This window comes from Sporisorium graminicola, chromosome SGRAM_18, assembly GCF_005498985.1.
Source record: "Sporisorium graminicola strain CBS 10092 chromosome SGRAM_18, whole genome shotgun sequence".
Taxonomy (NCBI): Eukaryota; Fungi; Basidiomycota; class Ustilaginomycetes; order Ustilaginales; family Ustilaginaceae; genus Sporisorium; species Sporisorium graminicola.
In genome coordinates this window covers 400,743-426,161 of record NC_043727.1, presented here as the reverse complement: position 1 = coordinate 426,161, position 25,419 = coordinate 400,743, and the positions used below count along the sequence as shown (strand labels likewise).

Below are 25,419 nucleotides of genomic sequence, written 5' to 3'. Positions count from 1 at the left end.
CTAAATGCATTGCAAAGGAAATGGAATGGCTCTTGTCGTGAGGGCAGCCAACTACTTCTTCCAGAGACCCATCAACTCCTTCTGCAGATCCCTCGCCCTGCGCTCCTTCTCTAAGCTCTGCGTGCTTCGCAAGTGGCTGACGACATCGCGCGTCTTTCCGAAATACACCTCTTGCAGCTGGTTGCGCATCTTGGCCTCCATGTCCTCAATCATGCGGCCGACGTTGGACACGTGCGTGACAAAGTCTGGCAGAGCATAGTCGGCTTCCGACTGACGCGTGAGACTGCCTGCGATCTCGACGGTGCCAACTTTGGTAGAGGTGGGTTTCAGGTCGGTGGGCTCTTCCGCGGTTTCGTCGCGACGGACGAGGCTGAGCATGACAGTGGAGGTGAGCTTGTAGCTTGCGCTAACTCCGGTGGCAGAGGAGGAGGATTTGGAACCACCGCTGGCTCGTTCGGCTGCTTCAAAGACGTGGATAGAGTCCCAAGCGCCGGAAATGCCGTTGCCGCCGTCCTGACCGATGGCTAGTTGCGCGGCGGCGAGGCAGAAAAGAGAAACAATGGGACAAGAGGAGATCATGAAAGAAGATTAGGTCAGTGATATTGGTTTGTTGCAACAGGGAATCGGATTGTCATCTTGTGACACAGTCGAGACTCACTTTTCTTGAGCAGAACGACACCGGCAAAAGTAGAGGGGGCATGGGTGCCGCTGACCGTGGCACCGGGAAGCGAGCTCGGATCGCTTTCGAGATCCCAGAGGTAGACGCTCGAAAGGGCATTGTCGTAGTAGAGTCGTGCATACGTCTCGAACGCATCGTTGGTCTTGAGCTCCAACGATCTCAATGGCGCACTGGGTTTTGTCCCTGGCTCGCCGTCGGCCGTGTCGTCGGCGCTGGGCGAGATGGGAGGATGGTAGGTATCCGAGATCCACGATCTCCAGCTATCGCCATCCTTGTTGTAGTCGCAACAGAGAAATTCTCGGCCTGCACCTTGCTTGGATTGGTCCAGCTTGACTTTGAGCGGCTGGTCGACGGACGAGTAGAGATCGTCAGCATACGACGGGACGAGTTGGACGATCGAGTCTAGGTTCTGTTCCACTCTGGATGGCGGCAAGCGACGCAGCAGGTCGAGCGAGAGGTCGAGTGGGTCCGTCATGATCGATCAAGAGTCGCAGAGGTACGATAGTCTCTTGTCTGTCGCTGCAGCTTGGCGATGCTGTGGTTGTGAGGTAGTCATGAACGCGAGCCCAGGCCTTGAGGAAGCGCATGGAGTTCGCTAGCTTCTGCCGTCCGTCACGAGAGAGCGGACCGTGCGAGATCGGCCATGACATGGCTGCCGATTCAAGAGACCTGGCAGATCTCTTCACGTGCGCATTTATTCGAGTTTAGTTTGTTAGGCCTCGCTAGAGACACAACACTGCTGATTTTAATGCATCTTTCAACGAGCCACGCGTTAGATCTCGCGTGTGCAGCAGCTGCAGCAGCAACAGCAGGGTTGAAAGCACGCCATTCAGAGTCGGGATGGTGTGTCTGCTCCGCGCTGTCCTACGGCTTGGAACTGCAGCTGTTGCTTGGCTCGCCCCGCTCTCATGCCGCGCACCCTGACAAGCACGCCCAGCACAGACCAATTTCAAGAAGATCTACTGACTTTTTTTGGCTCTGGCGGCAGCCTGGCGCTGAGGTTTGGCACCTCTTCCAACCGAGGTCTGCGCCGTCTGAAACGAGTAGAATGGAAGCCCGATGTATCAGTTGGGTCACGTTGGACGGCCTCTTTTAGCGTGCGTTGTACAGGTCTGGCTCTGCGATGAAGAACCGGTTTCAGGGTCGGAAGAGACAGCGGCGAAGGCGAACGAGAAGAAAAGAGCAGGCGATGGCCGATGGGATCTCGTTGAGCACGTCAGAGTGCTAGCATCTTTAGCCTTTTTGCCCCTCTCTCTATGCAGCTGGTGACTCTGTCGGCAATGGAGAGCAAAAAAAGTGGTTCTGCATATCGAGAGCACGTTGTCCATTCGGTGCCATTCCTCGACGGCGTTCTCCCGCCTGTGCCAGAGGAGAAGAGCAGGAAGAAGTTAGATCCAAAACGTCGCGGTGAAACAAGCTCCTGCCAAAAGGGACCAATGAGCAGCAGCACTGATCTACTCGAGAGGTCCACACTCTTGGTCCGTCCGTCTGTCCGTCTGCTCGTTCGCTGCCCCGCCCTCTATATAGCTCAAGACCACCGTCAGACCAAACCGTGGGCTTGCCTCTCTACCACCATCGCCTACTTTGCTCCTTCGTCCCCCACCCTCTCTTTCCCCTTTCGAACGAGATCGTATACCACCGAAAATGACGTCTTCGCACTTTGACACGCTCCAGTTGCACGCCGGTCAGGAGGTGGACCCTGCCACCAACGCCTTGGCCGTGCCCATCTACGCCAACAGCTCGTTCGCCTTCAACGACTCGGCACACGGTGCCGACCTCTTCGGTCTGCGCAAGTTCGGTAACATGTAAGTGCTCTCCGGGAGACCGCCGAGTCCTGAGGCAAACATGGGCTTTTGCTCGGGATGAACCGCGTATTCAGCTTCTATGGAGGCCAGACGACGACGACGACGACGCTGCAGAATGAATGGCCACGCTGACTGCTTGCTCTATCTTTTTCTCCTACTCGTGCACTACAGCTACTCGCGCCTGATGAACCCCACCAACGACGTTTTTGAGAAGCGTATCGCCGCGCTCGAGGGCGGTGCAGCTGCGCTCGCCACCTCGTCCGGCCAGGCTGCTCAGGGTATGGTCGTCATGGGTCTTGCCGGTGCCGGTGACAACATTGTCTCCTCCTCCTACCTGTACGGCGGTACCTACAATGCCTGGGCCAACCTGTTCCCTCGTCTCGGCATCACCACCAAGTTTGTCAAGTCCGAGTCTCCCGAGGCGTATGCTGCTGCCATCGACGCCAAGACCAAGGCGATCTACATCGAGTCGATCGCCAACCCCAAGTACATTGTGCACGACATTGCTGCCATCGCCAAGGTGGCACACGACCACGGCATCCCCCTGGTTGTCGACAACACGTTCGGTGCCGGTGGATACCTGGTCCGCCCCATCGAGCACGGTGCGGATGTTGTTGTGCACTCGGCCACCAAGTGGATCGGTGGACACGGTACCACTATTGGCGGTGTCATTGTCGACAGCGGCAAGTTTGACTGGAGCAAGAGTGGCAAGTTCCCGCAGTTCACCGAGCCTTCTGCGGGCTACCACGGCCTCAAGTTCTGGGACACGTTCGGCCCCATCACGTTCGCCATCTACCTTCGTGTGGTCATCCTGCGTGACTTGGGTCCGTGCCAGAACCCGTTCGGTTCGTTCTTGCTGCTCCAGGGTCTCGAGACCTTGTCGCTGCGCGTGGGCCGTATCGTCGAGAACGCGCTGACGCTCGCCCAGTGGCTCGAGGCGCACCCACAGGTGTCGTGGGTGTCCTACCCCGGTCTGAAGAGCCACCCTTCGCACGAGGTGGCCAAGAAGTACTTGCAGCGCGGTTTCGGCGGTGTGCTCTCGTTCGGGATCAAGGGAGATGCTGCTACTGGATCGGCCTTCGTCGACAGCTTGAAGCTGGCTACCAACCTGGCCAACGTCGGTGACGCCAAAACGCTCATCATCCACCCTGCCAGCACCACGCACCAGCAGCTGTCGGACGAGGACCAGCTGAGCTCCGGTGTGACCAAGGACTTGATCCGTGTCAGCGTCGGCTACGAGTGGATCGAGGACATCAAGGCCGACTTTGCCCAGGCTTTCGAGAAGACGTCGGGTGTCAAGGGTGGTGTTCCGTCCGGTCAGACTGGCCCTGCTCCGGGTCTCTCTGGATCGGTGTAAGACAAGCAAGACTTGAAAAAGAAGAGAGCTTCTCAACAAGCTCGCAAACACTGGCAACGAGGCCTCTCTTTGCTAGAACCAAACACTACATGCTATACCTGTCTCGCGCGCTCTTTTTGAATCCCATCGTCTGTACCACAATCTTTTCTGCCTTCGGTTCTGGGAGCGCCCTTGTGTGAAGGAACAACTTCGAAATGACGATGCACCATGGAGCGAGAGCAGCTGCGTTGGACGCTCAACTGCCCATGTTCCGAGGCGCTTCGAGGCCTTTAGGGCCGTCGTTGGTGGGTGAGAAGATCAGATCGCTGGTGCTGAATAAAAAGCCCAAATTTTCGCTGTGCATTTTTAGCTCTTCTTTTTGGAATTCGAGTCGAGCAGTTAGTTTGGCCTGCGTTGGTCTGCTGTCAAGCATACACGCTTAGCGCGGCGTGACGACCGAGGATAGCGCTAAAAGAAGACCAACGCGGTGTATCCTTCCCCGCTCTCAATCGCTTGACCCGGATCCGTTGAACTCGCTTATACTTGTACCCATCCAGCCTCGTGCGCTGCTGCTGCTTTACATACACTGTGTCTGCTGGCTGGTTTGGACGCGAAAAGAATCAATAAAATTGCCTCAGTCTGCGAACAGCGGTACGCTTCGCTGGCTTGGGTGTCACTGCGGGTGCTTCCCCTGATTCGTAAATGATCGCGTGTCATTTTCGGTCAGTTTGGCACGCACGCACGCACCCGCAACACGCAGGCTTCGCCGAACACAATACTCACTCAGCACAGCACAGAGACCGTCGGTCGCTGTTGGGTGATTTTGATCTTCTACTCCTCCTTCCTCCATCCTCCTCATACTCACACTCGCCCTCGCCCTCGTCTTCGTCCTCGGCCTGCCGTTCTTTTTATTGCTCTTCGCCGTCCACGCTTCGCACACCGCCTCCACTGCTCGAACCGGGTCCATCCTTCTGTTACTCCCAGCTCTCGATCGATCGCAGCTAAACAAAGGTACACGCTAGCGAATTCGCAAACAACTCGTCAACGCGGCCTCCTTACGCTCCTTTTCTGGCACTCTATCGTGCGCGAACCCGTGCATTTCTTGGATCGCATCTACTACCTCAATACCCCCTGCTGCTTGCACCCTCTGCCGGACTGCGTGTTTTGCCGCCTGGAGACTGCAGCCGATACCCTGTTAGAGGAGCTACCATTGTCGTTCGTCCAATTCTCGCTTGCGGTGGGAACATCCATCTTCCAGCATCGCTCTGACCGCAAAAGCTAGATAGCATCAGCCTTCTGCCCTCTCACCAGCACCAGCTTTCCTCGCATCCGCGTCGCCTACCGCGTCACGTTTCTATTTCCACCATGGGTTCCAGCCTGAGTCGAGCGATGGGCAAGATCTTTGGCAACAAAGAGATGCGCATCCTCATGCTTGGTCTCGATGCTGCAGGCAAAACGACGATCCTGTACAAGCTCAAACTCAACCAGTCGGTGACGACCATCCCCACTGTGGGGTTCAACGTCGAGACGGTGCAGTACAAGAATGTGAAATTCAACGTGTGGGACGTGGGCGGACAGGACAAGATCCGCCCGCTCTGGCGCCACTACTACACGGGCACCCAGGGGCTAGTCTTTGTCGTCGACAGCCAGGATCGCGATCGCATCGACGAGGCGAGGCAGGAACTGCACCGCATCATCGGCGACCGCGAAATGCGCGACTGCCTGCTCCTCGTCTTTGCAAATAAACAGGACCTGCCCGGCGCCATGAGCCCCGCCGAGGTCACCGAGAAGCTCGGCCTGCACAGGATGCGCGACCGCAGCTGGTTCGTCCACCCGAGTTGCGCCACCAGCGGAGAGGGGCTCTACGAAGGCTTGAGTTGGCTCTCCCAGAACGTATCCACCACCAAGAGCTGATGCCCCGCTCTCCCGTGGTCCCAAAACCGTCTTCTTGTCTTGTAGTCTCACACACACACACACACACACACACACACGCTGTCAATCCAATACCCTTTTGATCCACATGCTGCTTGTGCAGACCACTGTCTCCACCGCATACGCCCTCCACTCGCCTCGACCCGCCTCAATGCTGCACACATCTGTGCTGAACACGCACACCTGTGGATCCTGAACAGACAAAAGAGGTGACATTTGCAACGAGAAACTTCCGACGGAACAGCCACTCAAGCACGACTCGCCGACGAACTACTGCTACTCGTCGCAGAGTTCCCGATCCGACTGCCGGACGAAGTAGACGAACCCGTGGTCGACGCTGTTGCCCTCCGACCACTCGCGCTTCCAACACTACTACTTCCTCCACTGCTAGCGCCACTGCTTCCAGCTCTGAGACCCAACCATTGCGCCCAGCCCTGAAGACTGTAATCCGCACTCCCGCCGTTTCCCCCGTCCGCAACCCGACTATTGCGCGCAGTGTTCTGCCTCAACATCCTCTCATACTCAGCCTCGCTCAACCCGCCGCCATACCCACTGCCGAAACCGCCATACCCACCTCCGCCGACGCTCGGACTCGGTTGCGGCGACGGATTGTTATGATTGATCGGCTGCAGCAGCCCCCTGTCGCTCAGCATGCCCAACACCGCATTGGCCAGCTGATGCGTGCGCCCGGACCCACGACGAGCTTGGTGGTGAGCAGCAGAGGTGCCGCCGAGCGCTCCGTGCTGCACAGCCGCAGCGTACGAGGGCGGCGAATGGTGCGATACCGCCGCAGGCGGAAGCTGGTCAGCGGGCGAGGGAGGCGTCGCAGGGAAATACGAGTCTTCGGCAGCGCCGCTGCCACCTGCTCTTGTGGATGCGTCCGACAGCGAGTGGAGCGAGATGTCAAGGCGATGCGGCGTAGGAGGGTTGGGCGGGCTGCCGTCCGAAGAGTCGTCCAACTCCATGGGCCTGCTCATCGGGCGCGGCGACGCTTCCAATGCTTGCCTGCTGGGACGCAGCGACGACGTCCTTGCAGGTGCGGGCGAGGATACGTTGGCGGCCTGACTGGACGAATGATGGCGCGAAGACGAGGGCGAGCGCTCTTCATATGGCGAGATAGGCGGCGGAGGTGATTCCCTTCCAGGCAGCACAGCAGTAGCAGCAGATGACGAAGTAGCTGCGTTCGCATCAGCCGAGCTGCCCTGACCACTCTCCATCAAAATCGTGCCGCGCTCCTGACCATAAGCGGGCGGTGGTGCGAGCGTCCCCACCATAGGCGCCAATCCCCATTTCTTGACGTTGGCCTCGATGAAAACGAAGCCGGCCTGCCCCAAGTTGACGTGAACCTCGCAAGCGCCATCTGCACCAACCGTAGGGAACAGATTGTAACGGTTGAGGCCGATAAAAGCGTCTTCAAGACGCTTGCCGTTGCGAGTGAAAAACACGGTGCCGGTTCGGGGACGGTAGCCGATTCCAATCACATCGCCTTGACCGTAGGCGGGACCGTACGACTGTGCTGCAAAGGGGTAGTTGTGGCATTTGAAGCCATCACTGGAGAAATAGCCAATCGAGTACTTGGACCATCCAGGCAGACGGAACTGAGGATATGGCTTTGTGGTGAGACCAACAGCCACATTGGTCGAGTCGGGCTTGTTGAACATCTTGACCTCCCAGTAGTAGACCTCGTTGATCTTGGGCAAGGGCAAGTTGCTCTGGACGCAGACACCACCGCCTTCCTGCGGCGCCATGCCCTCACCATCGGCAATAAAGGTGATCTCGGTACGCGCCTCGACAAAGACGGAAGGGTTGCTTTCGTAGTCCGGGTCAAAGGACCACGCACTGACGCCCTTTTCTTGGATGCTGAGGAACTGGCTGAGCGTGATATCGGTCGACTGGGTACCCGGTGGATAGGCGAGGATCCAGTCCTTGGCTCGACGGTAGCCGCGCTGGATGGGCTCCTCGACGGTTTCAAGCCAGCGCTGCTCAATGCCATCCAGACCGCCTGTCCCCTCGAGCTCCTCTTCGCGACCGACATCGAGCGGGCCATCCGAGTCGCCGAGCGAGATGCGTGCCTTGCGCCTGACGACGATGACAAGGATAATGAAGAGAAGCAGCAAGAAGAGTAAGGTGGAGAGGAGAATCAGGAGGGGGAGGAGCAGCGCTAGAGTGTCGTCTGCAGTGGGTGGACGTTGATAGACGGGCTCATCCGGGATGTGGATAATGTCGAAGGGTTTGACGGTCGGACTGGGATCCTGAGCGTGTCCGATGGATTTGAGCTGCTGGTTGAACATGCGCTCGCCGGACATACCAAAAGGACGCTTGAAACGTGGTTTTGTGGCAGGGAGGACGGGATCAAAGATGTCGTTGGCGTCCGAGTGGCGATCGTCGTCGGTGAAGGTGAGAAGTGCATCCATGTCGAGAACAGACTGGCGAAAAGCGGCTGGATCTGGTTGGGATCTGGATCTAGAAGACGAGGAGAAACGAGATTTGGTGGATGGGTCTATTGGTGAAGATGGTGAGGACAATGAAGACGGGTGCCTCGATCCTGAAGAGGCCGAGTCATCGCTGCGAGCGTTCTGCATATTGAGCCGACGTTGAGAGGGGGCGTGGATGCGAATAAGCTGATTGGGTTAAGCTAGGCCAGGAGACAAGGCGGCGGCACCGCCATTCCTCTGAGAGAGGGTGGGAACGCCGTACGCCAGAAAAGGCGCCAAAGGAGCTCGCAGCGGCGACAGTCAGAGGGCTAGGGAGGTGGCCACCAAAGAGGTGATTTAGAATGACGGGACCAGCGAGTAGGTCAATCACGAAGAGCAGCACTCGATTGAAAAGTGCGGCCGACTCGCTAAAGGGTCAGGGACGATGGAAGGGTCGATTCGGAACCAAGAGAAATGAAGGTTTCGGCAATCGTAAAGTGGCCGAGTTTGATAGGCTCCAATACCAGTCGGAACGACGTCGGACGCTCAAGGAGAAGCGTATAGGTGGGTGATGATGGCGGTGGTGAACGGACTCGAGATGGCGATTGCGCTACCGTCTGAGATGTCGAAATGACGAGAGGGCTGCGATAACAAAGGCCAAAAGGTGAGAGAGAGGGAGAGGCTCGAGAACACTCAAAAAGGGGAAGAGCTCCAGAGTCCCGTTGGACCGGCCCAATTCAGCTTTATTCGACTCGCTCCGCTCCTGTTCACAGCAGGAACGGCAGCGGCAGCAGGCGCTGAGTCGCCAATAATTAGTCGCAAATGCAGGGCGGTGCGGGGGCAGATTACTGGAAATAAGAAAGTGCTGCTTACACAGGTCACCGCGCAGAGCATTATTAATATTTATTAGCGAGGCAGAAGCAGCTTGGCCCGATCCGGTCACCGAATCGAGGCTTCACAATCGAGAAAGGGAAAAAAAGAAATCGCACTCATCGCCAGATGCGTTTGATGAGCCTGACTCAGCAGCCTTTCTTACCCCTTCCTCACCACCACCATCATCCTCACTTAATCCTTGTCCCCTTCCTCGTGACCACTTTCGTTGTCAGCACCAGCGTTGAGAGCGGCCTCGTTCCATCTCAATCCCCTGCTCGAAGCGCCTGCGATCACTGGCGACGGATTCACCCGCGCCAAGATCACTTTGGACATCATCGACAAACGCGTCTCGGTAGCGCGATTCTATTTCGGCCAACCAACTCCACTTTCGCAGCCGTCACCCGGACGCAAGACTCGAAAGTTCTCTCACAAGCACCGCTCACCAAGCCGTAATCCGACGAATAGCCTTCGATATGGAGACCAAAAGCGCTGCTCAGCAGCACACCCAAGAAGCCGCTGATGACTTTAACTGTAAGTCTCCACCTCTCACTCTGACAGCGCATGACTAAGCCACTGACTTTTCGAGCCCTTTGTAAAATATTCCAGCCTCCGAGTATACCCACAGCAACCTTGACCCGGCTGTTAGCGCCAACGAACCTTCACAACCCTCCGAAGCTTCTGCTCAGCAGCAGCAGCATGATGCCGCCCAAAATGGGTCTGCAGACACCACCAGCACCGCTGCGGCCGTGCACGACGCAAGCCACACCCAGGCAATGGAAGCCGTCATGCAGCTAGCCCAGGCGGCCTCGCAGCAGCAGTACGATCAGCAGCAGGAGGAGCACCAGCATCACGCACACGTCGAGAATCCAGACGTGCACCACGACGCGTTGCCCGTCAGCAATGCTGAAGACGCAACCGCTGGCGGCGGGGCCGAGAAGCGCGGTAGCAAGAGACGGACGTCGCTGCAGCAAGCAGGTTCCGGAGCTCGGGATCGGAGGGTGTCCAAAGCGGCTAGGACTGAGGAGGACGATGTGGCTGCTGCTGCAGCGGCGGCGGTGGCGGTGGCTGCGGCTGCATCTGCCGAGGAAGGAGCGGAAGAGAACGACATGCCGTTCCCGGAGTCGTGGGGGCAGGGTGACATCCCGGCAGAGATCCAGAAGGCGTATCAGCAGCATCTGGCGCAAGCGCAAGCGAATCTGCAATCCACCGCTACTGCGTCCGCGTCCGGCTCCCCGCCCACCGCCCAGGACGACTCCTCTCCCTCCAACACCGCCGCCGGAACGGGAGCGAGCTTCAAACCAACACGCCAGCTCTCGACGTCCAAACGCGCCGCCCAGAACCGCGCGGCGCAACGTGCCTTTCGCGAGCGTCGCGACAAGTACGTCAAAGTTCTCGAGTCCAAAGCTGCGCGTCTGGAGGTGGCGATCCGCGTTGCGACCGAGTGCAAGCGCAGGTACGCCGAGTCCCTGCAGACGGTGGACGGGTTGAGGCAGGACAACCATACGTTGCGTGTGGCGCTGGCCGCGTTGAGTGGCACGTCCGCCGAGGGGCAGGCGCCCGCTCCGGCGATGAAGGAAGAGCTGCTCGCCAGTCTGCCCGCGATTCCCTTGGTGACCACCGAGGAGGAGGAGGCGGTGTTGGCAGGCGTGCAGGGGACGGGCGGTGCGGGTACGGGTGTGGGTGCGAATACGGACAACGGTGGTGGGCAGAGTCTGGACAGTTTGAGCGCGGTCGCTGCGGCGGCCGCCGCGGCCGCGGTGGATAGCGGGGCGGGGGCAGGAGGTGAGGCGGAGGGGAACAGTGCTGATACTGCGCAGTCCCAGCCTCCGTCGTCGGCAGGAGATGACACAGCGAAAGCCGGCTCGAACGTCGCGCTTCCCCAGCCGCCGGCTAGTACCACCTCCACCCCCGCCCCCGCCACCGCCACCTCGCCACCCGCTGCAGCAGCCGCTCAGTAGTCCGCTCAACTTCTCGCTTTCTCACACTGTCAACATGAAACATGTTGTCTTGTCACAGATGATTTTCTTGTAATGCATGCGCGTAGTGTATACCATCTCGTTTTTTTTGGCTGATGCGTCACCATCGAGTCCTCCCAATCTACTCGACGAACAGATGTTTGAATCTCGACTCCTTGCAAAAGTTGCAGCACAGCGAGGTTGTCCCTTTGACGGGCGCCGTGTCTGTCCCCGCTTCAGCCTTGACCCGCGCCTCGTCCGGGAGGGACCACCAGAACGGCGAGAATCGCGTATTGCAACCAGCGCAGCATTTCACCTTGCTGACCCCCGCCTTCGCAGCAGCAGCAGCAGCAACGGTGGCATCAGGTGTTACGGATCCGGTCAGACTCTTGTTCCCCAATAGCGTGACATCGGCCATTAACGAGTCGTACCGTTTGGCCCTCCTGAGCAGGGCATAGCTTGTATCTCCTCCCACCAGCGTGCCGTTAGCCGCCAAGCTGAGGTGCTTGTTCGCGCGTACGAACATCTGCAGACTCGTCAGACCTGTCTTGGGGTCGACCTCGGCCAGGTCATACAGCTTTTTGGACTTGGCCACCTCCTTGTGCTCGCGGCACCAGATCTGCGGCACCATATGGCCGGTTTCGCCTTTGAATGTGAGCGTCGAGATGATCTCGCGCCGCGTGCTCTTGACGGGGATGATTTCGAATGCCAGCGTGAAGCCGGGCTGCTGGTTGTGCGCGCAGCTAACGTGGAACGTTTTGCGACAGCTCGCCTCCGAACATGTCACGCAGGCTCCGCGCGGGACGGTGCAGATACAGCACAGGGCTTCGTACCTCCATGTCGGCAGATTGCCACACGACTCGACCGTCTTCAGCCGCGTCGTGTCCGAGAACACCACTTCGGGCATGAACACCGAGCACAGCACGTGCGCCCAATTGTTGCACTCGGTCGGCTTGAACGCATCCAACGCTCCCAGGGGTGCTTTGACGACGTGAGACGCCACAGCACCACCGGCGCCTGCTTCTTTCTTGATCCCTTCCTCGGCCGCAGCTGCAGCCGCCGCAGCAACAGCAGACGCCTTCGGACGTCCTCTCGCTTTGCCTTCTCCCCCACCTGCAGCCGCCGCAGCGTGCTTGGCCGAATTCGCCGCGGCATCCTGCTGAGCTGTGGGCGAGCACAGAATGCATCTCGGTAGCAGAGCCGCCTCTTGCGCCTTTTCGTTGTTGCACGGATCGCACAGCCACGCATCCATCTCGATCTCCTGGTCCGTCAAACCGTAACAGCCCTGATGCACGCTGAGCGAACACTGCCGGCACTGCGCGAGCTTCTTCTTGGGCTCGATGCGCTTGCACATGACGCACTTGAGCGGCTCGGGTTTGGGCACCGGTGGAGGAGCCACAGGTGCTGGGCTCGTGGCTGGCGTAGATCCTTTGCCGTCGCGCGACATACGTGCCAGCTTGGAGGGCGGTGCAACACCGAGACCGTCCTCAGACGCACCCGAGGCGGCAGCAGCAGCAGCAGACTTATTGCGTGTGTTGACAGACACAAGGTCAGGGTTGAACGTTTCAGCAGCATACTTGCGCCAGTGGATACCACAACTGACGCACAGTACCCGGTTGGCCAGTGAAGCGGGACCCTTGTACCAAATCCTGCTCGAAGTCGTCGAGCACATGGCGCACGTTGTCGACGGGCCTGAGGGAGCATCATCTCCATACACCGAGAGCGAGGGCGAGACCGCGCGCGAAGTGGTCGGCTTGGGAGCTGCAGAAGTAGTAACGGTGGACGCAGTTCGAGCAGCTCCATTCGCCTTGTCCCTCTTCGAGCTGGTCGACGTTGGTTTGACTTGCTGCGGCTGCGGCAGCGGCTGCGGTCGCGACGCCTCGAGATCCGCCTTGATCCGCGCCATCTTCCAAATAACAAAGTACCGCACGATGTCCGATACCTTTTTGGTGGGGATGAACTTTTTCAACTGCTTCATATCCGAGTTGACCTGCGCAATACCCGACTCGAACTGCTTGGCTTCCTTGGAGGTCCAGTGGTCAATCCGGAGCTGCTTGTTGGTGCTTGCGGACATGGACATGAGCGCCTGCACAGGGTCTCCCTCCTTTTCGGTAAAGGTTGCCAGCGAGCGATTGAGCAGATCAACGTGGTAAGGCGGTACCGTCTTGAAATGCGCTTGCACAGCTTGCAAGTATGCTTTGAGCACCTGCTCGGTTTTTGAGACCGAAGGCAGGAAGATGGGTTCGACGCTTTCATCGCCACCTCGCTCAAACTCGGGAGGATCAGAGGGTAGCGGTATGGGCGCAGCTGCTGGTGTGCTGCTGCCTGTCGTTGGAGTATCGGATCTTTCGACGGCGTCCCGCTTGCGCTTGAAAGGCCGACCCTTTTTCTTGTGAGAGTTGCTTGTTGCAGCTCCTGAGTGGCTTGTGCTTGCTGCCGTGGAGCCAGCTGCGGCATCGTCGCCTGTCGCAGCTGCAGTTTCATCCTCCTTGGCTTTCTCCTTGGTGCGGCAGTGGACCCCAAGACCTGCTTCCTTCTGCTCTTCCCACGTCGGAAGAGAGGCCTGGTACTTGGGACCGAGTCGGGTGGTAGCAATGGGATAGACCGAGTCGTGTGGATCAAGCACGTCCATGGCATTGGTGTGTTGTCCAAAGTATCGATATGGCCAGCGGTTGAAGCAGCGCGTGCCGCGGAGGTCGTCGCTCGTCTTTTCTGGCGCAGGGCTGCCGTCGGGTGTGTGGCTGGCTGAAGCGATCTCGTCGCCTCTGCCTGTGGTGCCTCTCCGAGGAAGGGATTGTCGTCCTCTGCCACGCGGGGCACCCCGACCTCTGTTGTTGGCAGCGATGGTGATTTGATGACGGGCTTGAGGATTGGAAGTGCTGGAGCCAGAACCGTTGGTGCTGGGAGAGGCCGACATGAGCTGACCTCCGGTCTGCAGGGTGAGCTCGACGTCCTGCTCGTGTCTTCGGGAACAGGGAGCGCAGGTCCAGCTGTATCCTTTGGCGGGCTTGGAAAGAAGCGGTGGGTTGAGGCACTTCATGTGGAAGAACTTCTTGCACGTGTCGCAGCGAACCGATTCGGGTCCGGAAGCCCATCGATGGCAGACGGCGCACCCTCGGAGAGCGTCGGTTAGGTCGTTGATCATGCCGGCCTCGGCGACGACAAAGGAATAGCGTGTACGGAGCGTGGTGAGCACCTCGGGCGGTGCGTTCTGCACCTTTTCCGTCGGGATGACGTCGTAGAAGCGGTGAATGTAGCGGTCGTAGAGCTGATGGTAGTAGAAGTGATCCTCTTTCTTCTTCCACTGGGTTACGTCGGGAGCTGTGCCGTTACCTATCAAGTCTCGATGACGGACTTCGCAGATGCCACGCACGTTTTCTAGGCTGAAGACGTCAGAGTGCATGGTGGCAACGAGCAGGCGAGGGTCATTGGTACTGCGAAGGCTGATGTCACGCATGCGCAAAAAGACATTGGCTCGTACCTGCAAGGTGCCGGAGGAGCTTGCCAGGGCGGCTGCACCACTTCGAGACGAGGCGGCGGTGACAAACTCCATGACCCTTGCTATCATGTAGGGCTCGCCAGCGCCAGGTGCCCACGCAGGAGAGAGATAGATATGGTCGTTGATGCCGACCATCTTTCCATCCCTGATGGCAACGCGAGTGACAGGCGCTGCCGACTTGGCGGTGGACGTGGAAGGGACCGAAGCATCTAGAAGTGCCTGCTGCTGCTGTTGCTGCTGGAGACCGGATTTGGAGGCGGTCAAGCCAGTAGCAGCCAAGGAGGAAGAGGCCATGATCGTGACAGTCGAAGGCTTGCTGCGAATGAGCTGTGGGAAAGTAGTCGCCTATATCACCTTACCAGGAAGGGGCTGCTAAATGCTCGTGCCGACAGCCCCACCCGAGCCTGCTTCTAGGAAAGAAGAGCCAGCTAATGTGTCAGGAGCGAGCAGATCAGCCGCAGGGGATAGAATGGATGAGCAAAGCGAGCCTAGCCTCAGCAGCCGAGTAAGAAAAGGAGGCAACAGGAAAAAGGATGACCGCCAGCTAATCCAAGGGAGTGTTGATGATGGCCGCCCCTTGTGCTCCTCGAGATCAACCCAGCGGATCTAGCCAACTGCGATCCAGGAAAGATATGAGAGTGAAGAGGCGAGGAGCTGGAAAGGGTGGCAGGTGGTGCAGGCGGACGAACCGGGCGGGAAAAAAATCCTAGTGAGCAGCGCTGCACTGTGCCAGGAAGAATCCAGATCACTGCTGAAATGGAGTTGGCAAGGAAACAGGAATCGCAGGAGGGAGACGCATGTAGGGCAAGTGGTGACCGACGCCGACGACGACACCAATGACCGATGAGAAGTAAGAGCAGGTGAGGAGAGGCGAGGAAAAAGGGGAGGGAGGGATGAGAAGAGATGGAGCAAAGAGCGCGAAAGCAGCGAGGATGATGACCGGTTCGACGTGAGGCGCAGAAGGGCCGTTTCCAATCATGCAAAAGATTAAAGGTGGGAAAAAAAATAATACCAACCACCAAGAGCGGAACAAGGCATAGAGAGTCAGAGGGGAAATATGTCAGCTCTCTCTCTCTGTGACTACGATTAGGAAGCAGACACAGCACACAAGTCAATCCGTAGCCGATATGCGCCGAAGCAGCATGAGACCATGTGCGCAATGAACCGGGGTTTTGAGAGGGTCTGAGGGGAAGGGGAGGATCTGACCCAATATGAGAACTGGTGTGGCGGAACTGCGCAGCAATAATGTTTGGTGTGTAGAGCGGAGCAGCAGCGGCAGTAGGAACAGCGGCGGAGGTAGAGAGATGCGATCTACAGGATGTGTGGGGAGCAGTAACAGACAAAGGGAATGGGAAGAGAGGATGAGGCGGAGCCAATCCAGTGCGGCACAATAGTGAAGAGCGTAGATGCGGCTGAGCTGAGCGGACGCTTTTATCGGCTACCAGGCGCAACGAAATAGACACAAAGGAATGGCCTCGGTCAAAGCTGCAGGGCTCTTCACCGTGTCCCACTGATCCTGGGTGAGCATCCGCAGGTACAGCGTTCGAGTTGTGCTGAAGAGGCAAGGGCGGCTCGAACGAGGACAGCCAAGCTCAGTCTCGGGAGGAACAATGCCATACGCACAAGCGCGACTGAGATGACGGCGAACGGAAGGGAGCTCGGTGAACAGGGCGGGGGAGCAGCTCGCGAGGCAGCTGAATGAACAGCGGGGCAGGAAGAGCATGTCTAGACGAGGTTGAGCCGGAGGCAGCGTCATCAAGCCGGATGACAGGGAACGGCAAAAGGAACACAGGGACGAGCACAGGGCGGGGACGGGGGGAAGCAAGAGGGCAAACAAGAAAGTCAGAACGTACCTGGTTGACGAGCTTGAAACAAACGATTCAGTACGAAGCGCCGAGAACGGATGAGGGGTGGGTGGAGAAGAATGATGTGGAAGAAGGGCTGAAGATGGACGAGTATCAACCGGACCCAGAGGAGTAGAGGTGGTTGGGAGAGGGATGGAGATAAAGTTGGCTTAGCCACTGGAAGTAGCAGAGCAGAGCAGAGCAAAGGGGTCAAGAAAGAGAGGGAGAGGGAGAGAGAGTCAAACCAGGTGAGCAAGAGGGAATAGCGCAGAATGGAGTGAGTATTGTTGGCAGTGGCAGAGTGGGCAAAAGCAATCGGAAAGCCATGCAGTCTCGAGATGTGCCATGTTGGAAGAGACAGACCGAGACAAATTATTTGTTTGACTTTGACAGAATCAGGACGCACAAGAGCCAGAAAGGCACCGACCCTGGCCGAACGGCGGCGTTAATTTTGACACACGTAGCTGGTAGCAAGTCGATGTTGATTGGCACAAAGCAAAAGCGCTCAGTCCAGAAGCATGCTCGTATTACTCTCTGTGCTTTTGCCTTGAGCAGGTCATCACTACCTGATCTTGCTCTGTTCGGAATGGCGCGCCAGCACATTTCAGGTGATCGTCCAGCAACAACCCGGCATTAAGCGAACGACTTGGTAAGTCACGTAGCGCAAAGAAAGTTTACCAGACGATAGCTACACCACAACGGCTCAGCTCATCAGGCTCAAGGCCGTCGTCAAGGCAACTGGAAAGATGCAGAAAGAGCTCAACGCTTGACTCCGAGCAGACAAGGACGTTTGCCATCTTCGAGTGGCAACCACGCGGGCCATCAGCAGGTTGATCGATTGATATCAGTAAGTCGGCATTTACGCCCAGTCTGCTTCCCCCTGGAAGGCTCATGAGCATTCTCAAGCTGCTCTCAGAAGAGCTCAGTCGGTATGCAAACGTTCGTTCCGACTTCTGGTCGAGCTGGTATGACAAAGGGGGGCCGGATGCAGTCAGAGACTTGTTCGACTACCGAATCGCAGTAAGAGCCGCGATAAGTCGATACCCCATGCATGAGCAGACTTCCGTTGTTCCGATGATGGTCGGATGAACTAGCGCCATACGAGCACACATCGCAAGACTCTGTGGGGTCTTGATGGAGGAAAGAGTGCACTCGTCGTGATCGAACCAACAAAATGAGCTGGGCGGTCAAAAAAATCGGGACCCCCTCGTTTCGCTTTCGTTGACAATTCTGCTAGGTTTTTTTAATTCAAGTCTATGAGCGTGATTCAGCTCATCTCAAGGCAGAACGCGAACGTCGTTGAGATTGAACGCTTGAGAGACGACCAAGTTGGTGCCATATGCTATGTTGCGTTGCGACGACAAAGTCGGCAGCAAATACGACAAAGGCTGGATGACGGGCGTGCTCGGTAGTGCAGAAGTCGATATGCAATTTGGCGGTGATGGACATTTTTCTTCTCGTGTTTGTACCTCGGATGTCGTGTAGACAAAATCGCATTTGAGATAGGGCGAAGCGCTTGTTGAAAAATGCAGCAAAAAAGGGACCAACGCATCTGACATCGCTCGGCCGTCAGACACGCCCCTCTTGAAAATAAAAGTACTGCATGGCATCAAGGTCCCCTCGGCGAGTTCTTTTACTCTCGTCCAGCGAGTATTACTCATGCTGTTGAAGCACACGGCCTGAAAGGATCAGCTGTTCGCAGGAGAATTCGGCAGCCAGCACAACCCACCATCACACCGCAGACGATGCACACTTGATGTTATGGAATACGTGTTAGAGCAAGGTAGCTGACAAGTACCGAAAACAAAAACGCAGTCATCTGTCCTGCCTTCTTGAACCGACGGACGGCTAATCGAATTTCCAATGTGGAGAGCCAGCGCGAACCTCTGCTAAAGTGCCGTGACTGATGGAGAAAAAGGGTCTGGGACTCTGCAGGTGCATCATGCATCACTGTGCTCAAACGCTTCTGGGACCGCTCTCTCTGTTTCTATCTCTCCACTCATCACGCTCTTCTGCTCTCTCTCTGTGCCCCGCAACGGTCACATCCCACGCTTGTCTCGACATCCGACACTTTGAGCCGCCTTGTCTCTCTCATTCTCTCTTTTTCTCCCTCTCTCTCAACACACAATCTTCTCTCACCACGGCCGTCATTGTTGTCGCTCTTTTCGTACACCTCCCGATGAAGTCACTCGTTGATCTCCTGTCGTAGTCACCCTCTCAGTGGCTGGAGCGCTTTCTTTCTACCCAAAATGACTCTATCAGTCGACCACATCGACGTCGACCCAGACATCATCCCTGCTCGTGTCAACATTCATCACCTCCAGCTCCGCGATCTCCTCCAGCACACCGGCATCAAAGACAAGGTCCTCTTTGTGAGCCGTCTGCAGGTGGAGCAGGCCGATTTCACAACGCTCAAGGCGCCATCTACCTACTGCACACTCGATTTCCAACCCAACTGCCTCACTACTGGTTGCGGCCTTCTCGCTGCAGGTGGTCAGCACGGCGAGCTGGCCTTACGTCCACTTCACTCTCCCTCATCTTCCGCCACCAGCTCGCATCTCGACTCTTCCTTTGCAGACAGGCCACCCGCGCCTTGGCTTTTACGCACGCCCACTGGAGGCTCCATCAACAATGCCATCACCATCCAGCACGATCTCAATCATCCTTCTAGCACTTCCCGCTACTCGTCCTCACACGCCGCTGCCTCTGCTTCCACATCCCCTTCCAAGCCGGATCTCGTAGATACCTGCCCCGAGCAGTCTTACTCCCCTTGGGCCAGAGACGAGCCTTCGTCCTTTGCCTCTTCCTCCAATGTCGCCAGACCCGGCTTGCTCTTTGGCGACCACGAAATGGAAGCGGAACTCTCCCAGAGTGTCTTTGACGAGCTCGCTGCTGCCTATGGCTTTGATCCAAGTTCGGTCCACCGCAGCTCGAGATGGCGTCGCTCACCACCAGCACCTGCAGCCACCAGCAGCAATCCTACTGTTCCAGAGCAGATCGTGGCCCCAATCAAAGTGATGGTCTCCAACAACGACCAGTCTATCAAGCTCTACAAGCTTCGTCCACCCAAATCCACCCCAGGAGCAGGAGGTCGTATCGAGTCCGGTCTGCCAGGTCTCTCTCGCAACACCACGTTACATTTCTCTACAGCCATCAATCACTCCTCTTTGTCGCCCGACCAGCGTACCCTCATATCTGTGGGGGATACGCCCGAGGTGTTCATCCATACCGTCTCTCGCTCTGGCGAGCACGTCAAGCTGGCCACCTACACTGCCTCCAGCGATGCGTGTTTTTCCACCACCTGGTCTCCGGACGGCTCCAAATTTGCGGTCGCAAGTCAAGATGGCGTCGTTTCGGTATGGGATGTACGAAGCAGCCGGCGGTTGGCGGCGGTAAGCACGAGTCAGGCTAGTGCAGGCAGTGGAGCAGCCCGCGTCGCCAAGTTCTCACCATGCGGCCGCTTCCTGGCGTTCACCGAACATCGCAACTTTTGGAACGTCACCGATACTGTTACATTTCAAGAGACGCAGAGCATCCCGGCTCCCGTCGCTCCAACCGCGATAGAGCGCAGTGCCGCCGCCGATACGAGCAGTGGCAGCGTCAGTGCCAGTGCCAGCAGCGTGATAGGAAGCGAGGGCTGGCTCGAGAGACGGCTCGCTGCCGACGAACGCTTCCGCCTGGTCACGGGGGGCGAAGAAGCTATTGCGCGCGATCGAGAGCGCCGCAGCATGATCCACGCTACGTTCATGCGCGAGTGGAATCGGGCTATCAACCTCGTCGACCGTGTGTCGGAAAGCAGCGATAATTCGGCGAGGTCGACGTATGTGCCCGACTGGCGCACCAACCCTACCTCGACCACGCCCACCGCTTCGATCGCTAGACGCCAGGATCTGCTTACCGCCGCGTTGGCCCAGTCGCCTTCTTCGGCGCGCTCCGAGACGACACACGTGCTCGCGCACTCGCACTCGCACTCGCACTCGGTCAACATCAGCGGTCTCTGCTGGGACCCGGATGCCGAGCACATCTACGTCTCGACCGAGCGCGTGGTGGCCAAGTACAACGTTAACGATACCCGCCTGGCTGTGTCCAACGCTGGTCTGCTCTAGCCCACCCGCAAACCACGTTTCGCACCCACATTCCTCCACTGAAGTTCCTCCACTGTATCCCCCGCAATCCGCAATTACAATCGCATTTTCTCAGCCCCAAGCCCACATCACAAAACACACTGAACAGAATGCGAGAATCGAAACAGTGCTTGCAAGTTGCGAGAACAAAACTACAACAGACCCCTCCTCCGAGGAGGGACCGCCCCCTTAAAAAAGAGAAACCCTAAAGGTGAAACGTGGAAGACCTGTGGAATGGGGATGCTTTGCGTAAAAGTACAGATGGATTGAGAGAGACGAGAAGACTATGTTTGATGTTGCTAGTAGAACCAATCGAGACTTGGGATGTGTGCGAGCGAGCGAGCGAGCGAACCAACGACAAGGTGTGGTGAAGTATTAGTAGCGGATGAAGAGCGGGTCGACGTAGTGTGCTTCTGCGTTGTTGAAAGGCGCGTGCGGGGTCTGCCCGGTATACTGGGCACAGCCGGTGGCGTGCATCAGGCCCTGCTTTGTCGAAGGGTAACCGCTGTAAGCAGCGTGATGGTGGTGCTGCTGGGCCTGGTGATGCAACGGCGTAAAGGCGTCGATGGGAGGCGTGGGATAGGGTGTGGTTGAGGAGAGAGGCTTGCGGATCATGACATTGTCCAGAGGCTCGTGCTCGCCATTGACACTTTGTTGCGTTGGCTGCCAGTGGAAGTAGTCGGTCTGCTGAGACGCGATGGGTGCGTAAGGCATGTGAACGCCCAAGATGCCTCGGTCATACCCCGCTGCCAACTGCCAGTAGGCAAGAGCGTGCTGTTTGGGCATCATGCCGCCTGCGCCCGCCGAGTGCTGCTGGAAGGCGTAGGGAGCAAGCAACGTGTTGGGTGTCGAGACCAGAGGCTCAAACACACTTCGTGGGCAAGGCTGGGCAAACGGAGGGCTCAAGCCGTAGTTGCGCGGGCCCGAGGTGAAGGCCTGCAAAGCTCGGTCGTCGGTCACCTGGCGACGCTTGACACTGCGGCTTGGCGACGGAGTGGAACGGTAGCAGTGGGTCTCGCTGAGTGGACTCGTCTGATCGTGCTGCGCATAGCTCCTCTTGCTGCCGATGCAGACGTCGGGCTGCGCTGCAAGGGTAGGCACCATGGCGGACAACCTTGCGTCAGCAGACGAAGTGGCCGGCGTGGGGTAGCCTGCGTTGTTCATCATGGCCTGGACGCTAGCATCGAGGTCGAATCTGGGCACAGGTGCGGCGATAGTTGTGGCGGCGGCGGGAGCGGGAGCGGGAGCGGAAGCATAGACGTGGCTCAAGTGGCTGGTAGCTGACGACGAACGAGGACGGGAGTCGACGGCAAGGTGCTCTGGCGACCACGATCGCGACTGACTAACACGAGAGTTGTGTGCGATGCGGCGGGGAGTGTCGTAGATCGAGGCGAGGCCAGGTGCTGAGTGGGGAGAAAGCAGAGTGGGTTGCCTTGTGGAAGGGTGATGCTGCTGAACCAAGTTGTGCTGGTGGTGGAGAGCAGCTTGGCGGATCTTTTCGGCTTCGTGTGCGCTGAGAGCGAGCTGACGACGCTCTGCGAGAATCTCGAGCGTGCCAATCCAGCTGCGAAAGTCGACGTCGGAAGCGTGAATGTTGGAAGAGAGACCAAGCCAGAACTCGATCTCCATCTTGGTGATGTCCTTGAGCTTGAGGCCAGACAGCTCGGACCATGTCTTGTTGGTGTAGGTGTGGTCGTCGAGGAACTTGTTGGCGAGCATGAGGGCGGTGACAAAGAGGCGGAACTCGCTGCCATCCTGACCACGGAGACCCGGGTTCTTGGACTTGAGCCTGTGGATGTAGAGGAGAGCCAGGATGATGACCGATTTAGAGACCTGTGTGGTGTTGAGCATGTTGCGGACAAAGTCGGTGAAGCGGCGTCGGGGGAAGAGGCGGAGTAGACGCGGGTCGTTGGATCGTTCGGATGCGCTGGGCCGGGAGCGCGGCGAGTCGACAGCGGAGCGGGCGTGAGCCTCGACGGCATTGTGGAGGTCACGCACCGAGAACGAGACGGCTTCGGAAAGACTGCCAAGGCTCAGCTTCTTTGAGTGACGCTGGTGTGCGGAGGAGGTGGAGGCGGTAGGCGAGCTGGTGACGGAGAGACGGCCGGGGTGGGAGGAAGGGCTAGAGGCGCAGGAGAGCGGGTAGCTGGCTTCGTGGCTGTCGATGCCGCTGAACCAGATGTAGCAGACCATCTGAGCGCACCAGTCGCTAACCGAGGTGGACGACTTGAGGTCGGCATCATCCTGAGCGGACGCGGCAATAGGAGCTGTGGTCGTCGCGGCTTCCACTTCGGCATCCGAGTCGGTTGCTGCTTGTGCTGTTGTTGGGAAGGGGATTGCAGCGAGAGGAGCCGCGGAGTCTGTCTGCTTGTAAGAAGTGGACTGCTTTTGGGATCGTGGCCAGTTTTCCTTGCCGAGGTAGCCACGAGCGTCGCAGGAAAGATCCTTGTGGAAGCCTTCGGCAAGGGGCAGAGCCGACTGTGGTTGGGCGATGTAGACCATGATGACAGAGGTGGTCGAGGAAGACTAAGAGATCGGATCGCTGCCAGAGCCAGTGCCGAAGAGCCTGAAGTCAGGAGGTATGCTAAAACGCACGAACGCTAAATTCAGTACGAGGAGGAGAATGCCAGCATGTAGGTGTTGAGTAGATGGAAAGAAACGCTTCGAGTGTGAACGGTGTTAAGGGGATAGGTGATGATGCTGGCGAGCGGAACGAGAACAGCTGTCGTGTATGGAAGTCAGCTGATGGTCCGCAGATGCGAAGTCGATGGTCGTCGAAACGGAGGATAGATCGTGAGTCTCGATGCGAACGGTCGAGAGGAGTAGGGAGCGTACAAAGAGAGAGCTTTGACGATGGCGGTGGTGGAATATGGAAAGTGATGCAGATGGTAGCAAGTAGCCGTCGTAATGAAGAAACGAAGGGAACGAGAGGCGTAACCGTCGAGGAGCCAATGTGAGGGAAAGAGACGAAAGAAGATATGTCAGATGAGAAAGAAGAGGTGGTGTGAAAGGTATGGAAGGAAGAGCAAGATGTCGGCGAGCCTCTGGAAGGGATGAGAAGCAAGGAGGACGAGGAGATTGTTGAGAGGTGCGGTGGAGTCTTCGTGTCAAACGGAGTCCCTGCTTGGAAGAAGAAGAGGAAGACGAGGAGGACGAGGAGCATGGGGGGACGAGGAGCGTAAGCAGAAAGCACGTAGCAAGCGGAAGCGGAACGTGAGAAGCCTGACAGCGTCAGCTGCTGCCACCAACCGACTGGACACAGCCAGAAAGTCCCACTTTCCACTCTCTGTCGCTCACACACACCCGCACAATCAGGCGTGTTGCGGAAACTCAAAATCCAGTCCCATCTCAACCAGAACAACACCCAGCTCCGCCCATTCCGAGTGGAGGGCGGAGGTAGAGAGCATATGGCAACAAAGGGGGGCGAAACAACAAGAGCGGAATAGCCGAACAATTGTGGATGATACAAAAAATAAAAAAAGGATAAAAACTAAACACGAACCGCTTGTCATCACAACGGACACAGGGGCGGGCGTGCGGCGTGCCGAACAAAGAGAAAGAAGAAAAAAAGACAGGGTCGAGGTTCAGCTGTGGTGAAAGGTCTCAAAGGCCAAGACAACCTTTACGGTCCCGTAACAGCAAAGTTAAAAATGTCGCTTCTCTGGTAGAAGAATCTGGGTCTAGCGGCTTGTGGAGGGCGAAAGGGGTCGAGAACAGCAAGTAAGGGCAGGGAAGTGAGAAGTCGCCCCAACCCAACAAGCCGGCAGTGTTCACCGATTGCTCAAGACGCTTTCCCGCGTGGAGTTCAGCTCCGGTCAGAGATAGCCCAAGCCGCATGCTTTTGCTTGCTCGCCACTTCCACCCTTATGCAGAGCATTTCGAACCGAGAGCAAACCCCAAACGCAAGGTGGAATTCCAGCTCGCCTCGAACACACATGCAAAATAGAAGATGGGCTTTGGATCAGCATCAAGCATAAAAAAGGCATACAGCACAGCGCAGCAAAGCCCACTAGAGAAAACAAAGCCCACAACGGTTTAGCACCACCGCCGCGCGCCGCATCTGCACAGCCTAAGGCCTCTCTAGCAAGTGGCCGGCCATGCAACATCCGCCTTCTTTGCTGCGCTGAACAAGCCTATCCTGCCTCGAGGCTTCCTTAGCTCGCCCGGTTTAGTCTTAGTACCCACCATCATCGCTGGTCCAAAGGCGACGAGCGCCAAACATGCTTGCTGTACACGCCGCCTTGAATAATGAATAAAGCTGAACCTTACTATGCGACGACCAGCGTTTGAAGGAGGCATCGCCTGAACGCAGCGGGAGTCGATGACCGAGAGCCGAGTGCGGTTGCAGAGGGGACAGGCGCAAGGGAGATCGGAACACAGGGAAATTTCAAACACCAAAGCGCACCTCGGCCACAGCGGGCGGTGCCGTGCAGCAGCATGCATCGTGTTTGTATCTGCTCGCGCAGAAGGGGCGCATCCGTTCTTTCCTCTCGCTAGCTGGGAGGGAAAATCCCAAGGGCCAGACAGAATGCAGCGGCCGGCCAGCGGAGTCCCGAAAAAGAGGAGAAACAGGGCGGAGCCCAGCCTAACTCGCCGCGGAGCTAGTAATTCTATCATCACATTGTCCTTTTCGCCAAGCCAAGCGAGGTGCGTAGTGTGTAGCGTGGCAGCCTCGCTGCGAAGCACCCTCAGCAACGAGTCCCAGCGGCAACGGGGTTCTTTTTTATGGGGAGTTTTTTTTTTTTTTTTTCCTTCCCGCCTGTGGGCAATTAGGCTACGTGACTCTGAACCCATGGCGAGACGAGATTCGAAAAGATGCTGGTCGACGCTTCGAGACGCTAAGGAGAACTTTCATCGGCTTGGACTTCGTAGCCGCTGTGACAGCCCAACCCAATCACACGGTTTGTGGAACGCTCTCTTGAGGAAAAGTTAGCTTTCAGGCCTGGTGGAACTCTGCA

The 25,419-nt window shown here is 57.5% G+C and overlaps 8 protein-coding genes across 8 annotated transcripts; 4 read left to right on the top strand and 4 right to left on the bottom strand.

Moving 5' to 3' along the window:
* Positions 1–51: 51 nt before the first annotated feature.
* EX895_002944 (uncharacterized protein) lies at positions 52–1,154 on the bottom strand (the record flags this gene model as incomplete). Its single annotated transcript, XM_029883542.1, has 2 exons — positions 52–524; positions 659–1,154. The coding sequence occupies 2 exons, from the start codon at positions 1,152–1,154 to the stop codon at positions 52–54; spliced, it is 969 nt and encodes a 322-aa protein (XP_029740219.1).
* A 1,169-nt stretch (positions 1,155–2,323) lies between these two features.
* EX895_002943 (uncharacterized protein) lies at positions 2,324–3,841 on the top strand (the record flags this gene model as incomplete). The annotated part of the gene is made up of 2 exons (XM_029883541.1): positions 2,324–2,484; positions 2,656–3,841. The coding sequence occupies 2 exons, from the start codon at positions 2,324–2,326 to the stop codon at positions 3,839–3,841; spliced, it is 1,347 nt and encodes a 448-aa protein (XP_029740218.1).
* A 1,344-nt stretch (positions 3,842–5,185) lies between these two features.
* On the top strand, positions 5,186–5,734 carry EX895_002942 (uncharacterized protein; the record flags this gene model as incomplete). Its single annotated transcript, XM_029883540.1, has 1 exon — positions 5,186–5,734. The coding sequence occupies one exon, from the start codon at positions 5,186–5,188 to the stop codon at positions 5,732–5,734; it is 549 nt and encodes a 182-aa protein (XP_029740217.1).
* Positions 5,735–6,000: 266 nt separating this feature from the next.
* Positions 6,001–8,334, bottom strand: EX895_002941 (uncharacterized protein; the record flags this gene model as incomplete). The annotated part of the gene is made up of 1 exon (XM_029883539.1): positions 6,001–8,334. The coding sequence occupies one exon, from the start codon at positions 8,332–8,334 to the stop codon at positions 6,001–6,003; it is 2,334 nt and encodes a 777-aa protein (XP_029740216.1).
* Positions 8,335–9,512: 1,178 nt separating this feature from the next.
* EX895_002940 (uncharacterized protein) lies at positions 9,513–10,997 on the top strand (the record flags this gene model as incomplete). The annotated part of the gene is made up of 2 exons (XM_029883538.1): positions 9,513–9,570; positions 9,646–10,997. 2 exons carry the CDS (start codon positions 9,513–9,515, stop codon positions 10,995–10,997), a joined length of 1,410 nt encoding a protein of 469 aa, XP_029740215.1.
* A 139-nt stretch (positions 10,998–11,136) lies between these two features.
* On the bottom strand, positions 11,137–14,787 carry EX895_002939 (uncharacterized protein; the record flags this gene model as incomplete). The annotated part of the gene is made up of 1 exon (XM_029883537.1): positions 11,137–14,787. One exon carries the CDS (start codon positions 14,785–14,787, stop codon positions 11,137–11,139), a length of 3,651 nt encoding a protein of 1,216 aa, XP_029740214.1.
* A 3,799-nt stretch (positions 14,788–18,586) lies between these two features.
* EX895_002938 (uncharacterized protein) lies at positions 18,587–20,443 on the top strand (the record flags this gene model as incomplete). Its single annotated transcript, XM_029883536.1, has 1 exon — positions 18,587–20,443. The coding sequence occupies one exon, from the start codon at positions 18,587–18,589 to the stop codon at positions 20,441–20,443; it is 1,857 nt and encodes a 618-aa protein (XP_029740213.1).
* Positions 20,444–20,836: 393 nt separating this feature from the next.
* On the bottom strand, positions 20,837–22,963 carry EX895_002937 (uncharacterized protein; the record flags this gene model as incomplete). Its single annotated transcript, XM_029883535.1, has 1 exon — positions 20,837–22,963. The coding sequence occupies one exon, from the start codon at positions 22,961–22,963 to the stop codon at positions 20,837–20,839; it is 2,127 nt and encodes a 708-aa protein (XP_029740212.1).
* Between the last annotated feature and the right edge of the window lie 2,456 nt (positions 22,964–25,419).